Source organism: Calidris pugnax, unplaced genomic scaffold (genome assembly GCF_001431845.1).
Source record: "Calidris pugnax isolate Ruff unplaced genomic scaffold, ASM143184v1 scaffold14, whole genome shotgun sequence".
Classification (NCBI taxonomy): Eukaryota; Metazoa; Chordata; class Aves; order Charadriiformes; family Scolopacidae; genus Calidris; species Calidris pugnax.
This window is the reverse complement of record NW_015090793.1, coordinates 6,372,896-6,385,224: the sequence shown is the minus strand read 5'-3', so window position 1 is coordinate 6,385,224 and position 12,329 is coordinate 6,372,896. Positions and strand designations below refer to the sequence as shown.

Genomic DNA, 12,329 nt, shown 5'->3' with positions numbered 1-12,329 from the left:
GTTTCTTTACTGGAGAATCTGGAGCACTGGAAAGATATCCTGAGCTCATGGTCTGTATCCTGCAAGTTGTGAGGACACAAATTGCACTGAGTCTTGAGATCTTGGTCATCAACAATCCCCCAAAATTATGCCAGTTTGCTTTTTCCCCTTACACCAGTGTATGCAGAATGAGCCCTCAGATGTGTGATAAAGCAGTGCCCTTATTGCTTGGGTCTCTTCGTTAGCTGATGCTTTGGAAATTTAAAACCCAGAAGAAAAGCTGTAAATGCAGCAGGGGTGACCCTGGTGCCCAGAGGAGCTCACAGTCCCTCCCTGGGACACAAGGAGGACAATATATTAATTTTGTCCAATGTATAAAAGTGCATGCATCTGGAGAACTGTGACTGACAGTCTTTTGTGAATGGCTGTGTTTGACAATTTGTTCTGTATGGTGACCTCTGCATTTCTGTAGCTTTGTATTAGACCAGATGTCAGTTTTCAGGACAGGATCAAGCTTCTTTGTGTTCTTAAATGCATATTTGGTTTTTTTTTAGATGGAAGGGTGCGCCCAGTATTGTTCAGGACTTGAAAATACACTGTCTAGTTTAAAAGTATGCATCTTAAGAAACATACACAAGGTGGAAATCAGTTGGGAAACATACAAAAAATGTTGACTTCTTTCATATAGTAGTAAGGTTAGCAAAGTAGCATTAGAGAAGCAAGACTTAATGAGCACAGGCCTCCTGAAAACAGCAGGTCTTCAAGAGGAGTGAAACAGATGAGACAGCAGAACATTTCACACTTATTCAACACCATTGCAAACACATAAGGCTTGAAAATGGCAAAAAAAGTAGAAGAAAATTCATACAACTTTTGTGTTGGAAAGGTGGAATCAGACCCTCTGCTCGCATGACCTGGCACAGTGTCACAGCCATGCAGGCTGGACTCTCCCTCAACCAATGAGCTGACCCCCAATTAATATGCATAAGGTTCTGAATTTGTTTACGGTGACCACTGCTAATTTTATAACTATCACAGAATCACAGAACCTTCATGGTTGGAAGGGGCCTTTGAGATCATCGTGTCCAATCATAAAGAATTAATTTTTAGAAATGACTGACTCGCTTCAGCTGACAGGTTACGTATGATTAATATGCAACATAAGAAAACAATGTTTAATAGTTTAAAGTCCTTAAGCACAATGCAAAATTGTTTAATGATACAAATTAAAACTGCTGCAAAGTCTCTGTAACTACACACTTTTAAAATTTAAATTTTATTACTTTGATCATTTGAGGTCTAGTGATGAAAGACACTGAACACCTCTTAGAAGTTATGTGCTTGACTTCAACTTTTAAATATTAGTAGACTTTGAGGACAGTTTCATATTCCACAAGCACAGAGGCAGAGTGTGGCAACCAATACTGTTATGAAACAAACTCATTTAAAGAATAAACTCTACAGAAAAACAAAATATCAGTAACAAATCCAAACATTAAAGTGAAAACCTGAATCAAAAAAAGCAAAAAGATGAATCCTAAAATTTATCTAAACAATATTTAGCAATACATCAGTAATAAAAATAATAGATTAGGCAAATCTATAATACTTCCTCTAAAGTATGTTAAGGTTACAGTGTACAAACTGAGTTTGAAATGTATTGAATTCATAACAATCTGGTTCTTTTAAATGCATTTAGGCATCCAGTTTTGTTTACCTGTTTTGCTCCAAAATCCCAAATGTAAATTAAGGTGGAGAGTCTTTAGTTCCAAAGAACTATTTTTCTAAGTCTGTGGAACCTTCTACTCACAAAATATACAAGAAGCTGAACACAATATTTAAGCACTTGCTGATACAGTTCAAATAGTGCCAGATCAGAAGTATTTCTACACAAGCACTTCACAAAACATTTAACAGTGAAGTCTAAACATCCGTCTAACTCAAATATATTTGTCATGTGCCCAAAGGGTTAATATTGTCTTGCTTCATTTCTTACATGTAGTAATTTAGCTCTGAACAAAAGCAGCTCCCTGCTGGTTACCTTGGCTAAAGGAAACACAATGAACTGGTAAAAACCAGTTTTATCTCACTGCTGTTGCCTAGGGCTACAGACAAAATGAAGTAAAAAAATTCACATGCAGAGTATTAGGTGCTTATGAAAGATCCAGCAGCGCTGTTGCCTAGTGATTCAGCGAGGAATCAGCACAGGCCAATGAGGTGTATGGGTACTGAATAACATCCCCGATGACTGCTTTACATCTCCTGCAATTCTGTCATACACCCCCATGATTTCCCAGTGGTAAGAATCACTTTCAAGGGAACCTGTCAGGAAAAAAAAAATTGAAAATTTAAACCAACAAACACATCACATATAGCAAGATTACTATTTTTGCTTTTCCCTTTGGATGTTGATACTGCTCTAGATTACATACCTATCCAATATGAAATGTTCTTCATATCTATTAATACTGAATTATCACTATGATTTTGATTAAAATACCTTAACAATTAAAACTAACCTTCAGTTTTGAAATTGCAAATACATGTTACTGAACTGCAAGGAATACGTTAAAACAAAATTGATCTTTTTACACTTTTCAAAAGAGCTACAAAATCAGTGTTTATAATCAGCAGTCAGTATATATATATAACTGTATATATATATATGTATAACTTTGTCAGTAATATATAAAGATACCAGGTTTATTTTGTCATACACTTTTACAGTTCTGGGGTATTTTTGTTGTTGCTTTGGTTTTATTTCAGTTCGGTTCAGATACTGGTGCTCTCTTACACGGTAGATTTTCTGACATGAAAGCTGCCTCATTAGCAAGGACTATATTTTGGAAAAGAAGCTACTTCAAAGATAAACATCCCTTTCCTCAAAGAAGAAAAATAAATCTCTCCCCGCTAAGATTATATGTGTGCTCTACTTTAGTGACATTTTTCTTCTGTATTGAAAAATAATATTCATATTAACAGAGCACATAATACATATTTAGTTGAAGCAAGTGTGTGAAGGACAGGAGGAGCATTTCACAAAAATCTTTTCATCTTCAACATCTCTAATCCTAAAAGACACATTCTTACTGTATAGAAGGGTAAACAACATAAACAAAAATACAGATCTTTTTTTAAAAGATCACTCTCAATTTCTTCTCTGAGATCAAGCTGTTAGTACTTTATGTTTTCTATCTGGCCTCTGCCATTGATCCATTCATTGCTTCAGAGGAATATGAAGTATCTTCATGATGCATGTAGTCTAATGTGCAACAGGAGAAAAAGTATGTCAGGACTCCTATGGTAACTTGCTCAGGAAAAGGAGACCAAAACAAGGGTAATAAAACCTGTATCTCCAAATACTTCTACTGTCTATTAAACAGTCCTGATCCTTGAAAACCCCAGAAAACTACCTATTGTCCAAGAATGTGTTTCTTTTCACCTAATAAAACGTAGCTGTCGTTTAACAGAGAATTGCTATTTTCACAGGAATGACATATTGAATCCATTTGCTAATGCATCAAGATGAATTTGGCAGGATATGCTAGTAGACACTCTAGACAGATGTGAAAGAAACTGTGCATTTCACAGTTTCACACTAAGATGGTGTGTCCCATTTTGTCCATAGGACATTAAAACCTTCTGCCAGTTAGTGATTTGTCCAAAATACTTAACACTTAGATGAAATTCTCCTCATGTAACTATGAACACTCTCATTAGTCATGCAAACATTTCTCTCTCTTAGAAACCTATTACATTGTTCATATTTTATTTCACGTCAATGACTTCCTCAGGCAAAGTATGAACGATGTTGTCTCTGACAAAGGTGCCAAAAAGAGTGTCCTAAAACTATCAAGGAAGGACGTCAAGTATTGCTATTCACTTTATGTACTGCCAATAATACCATATTTGATTATTTTAATGAACCTTACACCAGCATGAGTGCCAGGTGTCTAATACTGTCATTAAAAATATTTAGGTGAAGTATACCTTGAAAAACAGTCTTCCTTCTTTTTTCAAGGAACTTTTAACAAAAGAAGCTAGGCAAGCACAGGTGTACAATGTAGGCAACTGATAGAAATGCAGCTTCTAAAGCTTGGGAGTGTCAGTGCAAGAAATGTATAATCCCAGTATGACCAAAAGGTCTCACTTGACCACATCTGTCAAATAGGAGTGCAAGTTCTTACAAGGGTTAAGTGAACAGCAATGGTGAGGGGTCCAGTGTGGGAAGGAGAAAGAGTAATTTAGATCTCAGATACCCCTCATTCTCTCCTCTCAGCTTTGGTGGAAAGATGGGCTCCATAAGTACCCAGAAATATGTAAGTGCAAGACCTTCAGAGAAAACCTCATAAAGTGGCTGAGATGCTGAAATAGATATAGAAGATCTGGAGGAAGAAATACAAGCTAAAACTGATCTAGTAATTTTCTTTTCAACCATTTCCATTAAGGCGAGTGTGTATGTTGTAACCATTTCTGAATAGAATGAACTTTTTTCTGTCCCCAAATCTTACGTGAGTGATCTGGTAACACCAAGTACTCTGTCTCTCAGGAAACTGGAAACCCTTGGACTGTTGCTTCCTTAATCAGTTTAGGGATTCCCAGGAACTATAGTCCTTTATTAAGCAACGAAAGCTGAGAAGTAGACTAAGGTGAAGGAACCAGTCTTGTAGAGAGAAAAATATAATTATTTTATAAAATAATTACAATTAGGTCCAATATATAGGCAGATACAATAGCTGTGTAGCTACCTACTCAGTTTTTACAGATGTTATCCTGGTAGATGATGTCCTACACTTTTAACAATGACCAATGATTTTGTCTGCTTTACACGTTAGGCATCCCCATGGAAATGTTAAAAAGACCAATTTTCTAACTGAAAATTACTGAAGAAAGATCTTTTGCAATATTTTTTCAGCAGTAATGAATGCCTGGCACATTTAGAAAGCCTATTAAAGGCACATATTTCTCACTCTACCACACCCAACAGAAATTTCATCGCAATGAATGAAATAGATTTTGAAATTACCATACTGCATTGCTAAGACAAAGAATAGATGACAATCACACTTTCCAAAATGGAGGTTGAGTTTCTTTTGGTTATTTTCCTTTAGAATTTTTACAGTAATTTAAAAAAGCAATTACCTGCAAATATGAAAATGAAACTATTGAAGTGAAAGCAAAATACTTGTCTCTAGATTCTTAGCATACTGATGGTAACATACCAAGTATGCCTGGGACGCTAATGGAAATTCAGAATTGTCCCTACCTTTAGTGGCACTTCCAAGGCTGTGGTTTGCTGCAGGGACTCCATTGTTCTTTTCACCAGTACTGCAAGGTAAATTTGAAAACAGACAGCTTTATTTTCCATGTTAGAATTCTTATATAGGAAAAAAATCACATGCTTTATATTCTGTTATACAATAACTGCATTTCTACATTAAAAAAAAAATTAATTGTTTACAATTTTTTTTACATTTTTTTTAAAGTTAAATTTTATCTCTTGTGGAAGGTTCAATTCCTTATTTTAAATTGAATTTCAGGTAAAATTCGGATAATTATTTAACTTATGTGTCCTATAAATATAGCAGTACAGCACTAATATATTTTATAGAGAGGTACAGCATGTCTGAGTGCTCTGTTTCTCAGCTTTCAAGTTCAGTACTCAACTCTACGGTTGGTGATATTTTATATATTTTCTTATGCAGCTGTCAAACTCAATCTATAAAAAAAGCTAGGAAAAAAAATACTCCAAGTCTGAACTGTCTTAAATGCCTTATTCTTCAAAGTCAAAACATCAGGGCCAAATTTAAAAAAAAAAAATGTTCCCTGTGGGATAGTGGAGCTATCAAGAATCTAAACAACTAAACTTCAATATGATTTATCTAACTTAACAACTCATCATGTTGTTGAGTCTATGCTCACTATTATTATGAAAATGCATCTATAATTATTCCAAATCAATCATTTGGGACCAGATTTGTCATCCTTGGTCATGCCAATTAGTGTTTTGCTTGACAAAGATTGCTGCTTCAACACAATATGGTTCTAATAAAAATGAAAGAGAGATTCAATGGATAAATTTTGGCTAGTGAAAGTGAAACAGGAATACCAGCCAGCCCCAGAACAAAAGTTATTGATCAACCTCCATTGCTCCGACAGGATGGCTGTCTAAATAATATATGTTGTCTTGTGCCTTACAGAACCAAGAAATATCAGGGTATGCAATACATGGTGATAACTGCTAGACTGGAACCCACATGATTACTTAGAAACTTTCTTTGAAGTTATCCCTTGATGCACATCATGGTTCTTTTGCAGCTGAGGTTAGATGCAAAGGAACGACAAGAGCACTAAGAAGCTGGGTATGGTTGTTGCTCTGGCTGCTACCGAAACCTTTTCTCATGATGCCAGCAATGAAGAGTAAATCATGTAATGTTTTGTGTCACATCTGTGACACTGATGCTGGCTTGATAATAACGATGAGGATAACTAGCTTCTGCCTAAACAGAAATGGAGTGCTCAGACTCAGACTTGCGTGCTAATGAGCTGTCATAAGATTTTTCATGAAGTCCAAATTATGCAGTAACTCAAAAGATCAGTGGCTGAAGTGCCAAGGCTGAGGAAACAGAGACATTTGTTGACACATCTATGTACAGCTACACCTATATAATTGCTTCATATTACCTTATTTGAGGTAGTTTATGGTCCAGTGCAGGACACAGCATCATTTTTGGAGAGCAGAAACAAACACTGCAACCACAGATTGTGAAAGGGGAAGTGCTGGCCTAAATAATTATCCACTTAAAACCCAATCCAAGTCAACATGGCTATTAGTAGAGAAGTGTTGGACTGCCTCCGTCTTGAGAAGCCTGCTCTGAATTTAAACAAGCTGCCAGCTCCAGGAGGTCAGAAAAACAGCAGACGTCGGGGCACTCCAACCAGGTGGCAGGCCTTCAGAAGGCTAAGTGCATTGCTAGTCAGTCCCTGGGTAAACATTTTTTCCAGCGGTAAATTCCCTACCAGGCTATGACTGCACAAAGCTTTTGTGAAAGCACAACTGGATTCTGCACTTCTCATGCTCTGTATGTTCCACCACAGCACTTATGAAGGGCACGCTCAACTGGCTGTGATTTAACATTTTTTGAGCTGTTATACCAATAAACAGCAATAGAGCATCAGGGCAATGGGAGGAATGGTTCTTTTGACAGATAGAGCTCCAATGGACAACAAAAGATGCAGCACGAGTCAGCAGCATTGATTGATGGGTTGAAAGATGTGAGCGCTGTCTGCATATGCACGAGTCAGACCAGTTTTCCCCTTGTTCCCTAGACCTCTGAATTTGTCTAGTTCTCTCCCGTACAACTGTTATCCCCAAAAGGGGATCCACGGTGGCAGCGATGATTGCAACACCTTTCTCTGTTGGTTCACACAGTTTTTGCTTGGAGGCATCTGGCATGATCAGAATGCTGCTGCATTCTTAACTGCTCTTAATTTTAAAAAGTACAGATTAAAGTGGCCACATCAGTGAACAAACCTAATGGACCCTCATTCACTTTGACAATCCATTAAAAACCTCTCCATGGTTTGCTCCATTTTCTTCATTGTTTTTTTCTGTGTCAGTTCAGCTCTGTTCTGTTTCTGTCACACTGACTTCTCCTCTTCCCAGAGTTTAGTGGGTGGCATAGTAAAAGCATTCATTTCAAGCAACCTGAGATTGCTTTGCCTGCATTTTGACCTTTTGAAATCATACCTTTGCAAGTATCCAAAAGATTTGTCTACATTTACTTTACAACAGATTTTGAATGAAATAAGATATATAATGATAACAGAAATATCAAGAAAAAGCAGCTGGATTACCATTGCTGTTCAGTAGTTCGCTAAGACAGTAAGCAATAAAGGAAGCATTTAAACAAAATTACAGTCTTTGCACAAAAATAAATAGGTAAACAGGCTGAATAAATTTAGGCTGGAAATTTAAAGTTCTAGATTTTGGAGTGATGAAATTCTGGAACAGTATCCCAGTGGGAGTAATTTTTCATATGGAGATGATAATTTATAAAAGAGACCATATGGCACAGTGGTATGTAATCGCAGGAGAGGTCCCCTTTAGTCCTATGTATATAATATCTGGTTCTCCTGCTACTCCCTCAAATCTCCTTGAAAACTCTTCCTTATTCTCAAGGCTCAAAATTAACAATCCAGACATACACAACTGTATCTTCTTTGTCTCATACACATTAGAGAGTGCGGTCACTAACAAAAGTGACCACAATGCTTAAATAGATCTGTCTCCACCACCCTTAATTTCTTGTTTCTTTTCTAAGATTTAGATTGGAGGCTTTTGGGATAATGCTTATTTCTGTTCAGTCAAGAATCTAGTATATCTAGGGCACATAAATTATTAATTCTGAAATGTTTCTTTGCAGCCAGCCATATACTGCAATGGCATCTGTAAAATGCTGTTCTCCCAACCTTTGCAATTTCTCTCTCAAAATCTCAGTCAGCAATTAGGAGATTTGTTGATTATACTCATCCTGGAATGCTTTGTAAGTGCTAAATATGTCATGTTAAAATATTACGTAGAAAAAAAATTGGTGACAGCAAAGTGAAGAGATCATAGAGGAACTGAAATTTTAACAGATGCTTTAACATATATTAGATTTTCTTGATACTGACCAGAATATCCTTATTGAAAGTGTTGTGAATAGAAGCAAAGAAAAGACACGCATGCCTGCTGTGGAACAAAGGCTTATTTGTCCCTATTGAACTGAAGACATTTTTCAAGCTCACTCACCTATGAAATTATGAGTCCAGAAACATGTCAAAGCTGGCCAGGCATATGATCTATGGAATAGGGATTTTTGCAAACTGAAAGCTATCTGGAGGCATCTTTAGTTTATGCACCAGTGTTTTTCAAGTTAGAAAAAGGCAGCTCAGGGGACAGAAAATGTCACTAACTTGTGATGACCAGTTCATTCTTTTGTTCTTCTGTCACTTGAGTCCCCTTTTGAACATGTGCACTTTTTAATGCAGCTGCCTCAGTACCCATTCAGTGAGAAACTCTAGCAAAATAAAATGAAATTTCATGGAATTTGTACATGAGTCAAAAATTTGTATTGGCAGATTTTTAAAAAATCTGAGATACTGTTCTTTAGATAGCAATAATCTTAATTTATCTCAATACCAAAATAAATAGACTTAGATTATTCTAATGTTTTTTCTTAGACTGGTCCTTTCTGTGTTCTTATGTTTAAAGTAAATATTTCAGCTGAAATATTTTATATCTGGTAAAAAAATCAGAAAAATTGTTTTAAACTGCATGTTTTTCATGTATCAAGTATAAAAATGGATGCAGAAATTAACTTCTTTAATTCTATCAATAATGTATGATTATAAATGAATTCTAAAAAAAACACCTTTAAAAATTGCCCTAATGCACTGTGCTATTCAGCACAAAGTAATGGAAGACACATATTTCTGCAAAAATATATTATTTCAAGTACCAAATGTCTTTCATTTATTTATTCCTCTCACTAATGGATGCAGTTTAGCAGGCATAGTGACAAGGAATAATGCACAATAATCACCACTGGCAAAGTTCACCTTCCAAATCCACCAGGTATATATGCAATACGCATCAGAACCCAGATCTTACAGTTGTAACTACAGGTATCTCTGTACTGTAAAAAAAAAAATAAAATAAAATTATTCTGCCTTTCTTCATCCCAAAGTATATTCCCCCTTTTAGCAGTAATGTATTCAGAATAATCCAATGGCAAAGAGGCATTTCAAACAGAGCATGGAGAGGTAGTCTCTGAAATAGTCTCCACAAAATGAAAAACTGAGTTCTGCAATTCCTGAATACTCTTCCAGAGTCCCTGGACAGGTTCACAGTCTGATTTGCGGACAGTCTGTGTACCTGATTACACAGACTTCAGAACTCAGAGATGCTGAGCTATCTCAGATCCAAGAAAGAGCCCAGTATTTGGCTTTCCCAAAATATCATCTGCCTTTCTGCTTCCTGGGCTGCTGAGGAGCTCAAGATGTGAGGAAGCCAGGCAGGCAAGCTGGCTGGAAACCAGGCAGATTATTGATGGTAAAGCTGACAGCCTTCTGCCAAAATCAAACCAACTTCTGCCAAATGTTTTGATTTGATCTTTCCAGGCACCCTCTAATAGAAATTGAGGAGTTTTAAAAAGCTCATTTGCTGTCTCGTTCTTGCCCTAAACAGAGGATTAAGGCAAATTATATGCCATATCTTTGTTGAAAATTACACAGTTCAAAGTAGTATGTGTTTTATTGTATTTCAAAGTATGTCAAAGCTTGGGCTGGCCTTGTTACAAATGATGTTTTGCCTTGTCCATTCAGAGCAAAGCGCATGCATACTATAAAACTGCGGGTGATGGATTCTGTTTGAAGAAGGTATTCTACCAAAACACAGACATCTAACCTAGATGGATTCTGTTTGAAGAAGGTATTCTACCACAGACATCTAACCTAAGTTGCATGCAGTACTTTGTGGAAAAGTAGATAGTAGAAAAAAAGAACACCTTACAGATTGCCCCTTACTTATCAAATTCAAAAGATTCAAAATCATCTGTTGGATTCAGATTATTAGGCGTATTATAAACTGGATTTCTGTATACTGAAAAGGACTGAAAATTCTTACTGTGGCCTGTGAGGTCCTAAGCAAGAATAGAGAAAGCACCAGCATTATGACTGCCTTGTGGTAATTCTCAGCCTCCACTCAGGAGAGCCTTAGAAGCAATAGATAGTTTAATGTTGTGAAATGATACAAAAGAGACACTTCCATAAGGGAAATGCTGCCGAGAAGGCTCATATTCTGTGCTGCAATCTAATTGAAATAACACTATTTACCTTTATGGTCTTAATTTATAAATATTAAAAGTATTTTAAGATTTCATATCTATTCTGCAAATAAGAAAACTGAGACATCTATTTTCTTGTTGCTTTCCTGAAAAAGTAGATCAGAAGCATGACTAGAATCAGAATGCAAAGATGCTGAATAGTAGGCCAGTGCTGCTTGGATCACACTAAATGCAGGAGACTAACACAGCACTGAAGTGTAGTCCATTAAAGACATCAAACACTACTCTTTAGCTTTAAGTCCACGTCTTTCCCTTTTCCAAGCTTTGTGACTGTACAACTGAGATTTCTCTCTGGAACATTAAGCTGCAGTCTGGAAACTGCAAGTCAGCAGATTCTGTAATTTAAAGTTTCTGAATAGACAAAAGCTCATTAGGTAAGTAAAGACAAAGCTGACAGCTAAAGAATATCAGCAAATAAAAGTAAGAAAAGTAAGGACTTGAAAAAAAAGGGAGAAAGAACTTTACATAAAGGGATGAAAACCATATTTGGACTTCCAAAGCATCGAAGTGAATTAGGAGCACACATCCTACTGACACTCCTCCTTTGGTTTAAAACCCACATACCTAATTTGCTACCTCAGTTAGCAGCTCCTGAAATAATTGGAAAAGATTAGGAGAAAAGAGTCATCCTATTTAGTTTCATCTGAAAGGAATTTAGGTCAACCGCTCTCAGACTGCTCTGTGATGTGAACCAAAACTGTTCACACCATGGACTGGGGACAATAGGGAGATCTGCTTTATCATACTTCTGACTGGAAGTTACATCCCAGTGCAGATGCACCCTTTCTCTGCCTATTCAGATCAAGCAAAATCCTCGCTAATGACACTGAATGAAGAGCCAGCTTCAGTCACTTTTAAGAAAACTTGGATCAGTTTGTTTACCACAGAATCATGGAACAGCTGAGATTGGAAGGGATCTCTGGGGTTCATCTGGTCCACCTCCTCTGTTTCAGTTTGTGCCCATTGCCTTTGGTCCTGTCACTGGGCACCACTGGAATGATCCCGACTCTATCCTCTATGGCCCCTTCCTTTAGGTATGTATATACATTAATAAGATCCCCCTGAGCCTTCTCTTCTCCAGGCTGAACAGTCCCAACTCTCTCAGCCTTTCTTCATAGGAGAGATGCTCCAGACCCTTCATTATCTTTGTGGCCCTTTGCTGGACTTTCTCCAGTCAGTCCAAATCTCTCTTGTATAGGGGAGAACAGAACTGGATGCAGCACTCCAGATGTGGCCTCACCAGTGATGAATAAAGGGGAAGGAAACGAAAGAACGAAGAAATGAAGAAGGAAATTCATGTCTTAGGTTGGTCTTTAGTGTTAAGGAAAAGACATTTTTTCACTCTTCTGTTCTGAGGTAAGTGAGTATACCTGAAAGTTAATGTAATGTAGAATTTTCTTTTTTTTCCTTTGCCCCTAAGGCAAAGTAGAGACAAATCTAAAAACCAATCTTCAGTCAGCA

General features: G+C 36.9%; 1 protein-coding gene across 1 annotated transcript in view; it reads right to left on the bottom strand.

Annotated features, from left to right (window-relative positions):
• Window positions 1-1,593: 1,593 nt before the first annotated feature.
• The window catches only part of POLN (polymerase (DNA directed) nu), a 110,210-nt gene continuing 99,474 nt past the window's right edge, over window positions 1,594-12,329 (bottom strand). Inside the window, exons 25-26 of the mRNA XM_014936085.1 lie at window positions 5,246-5,307; window positions 1,594-2,301 (exon numbers count right to left, since the gene is read on the bottom strand). Of these exons, the coding sequence (XP_014791571.1) occupies window positions 2,233-2,301; window positions 5,246-5,307 (131 nt within the window). The 3' untranslated portion in view covers window positions 1,594-2,232. The remainder of the gene's footprint in view (window positions 2,302-5,245; window positions 5,308-12,329) is intronic.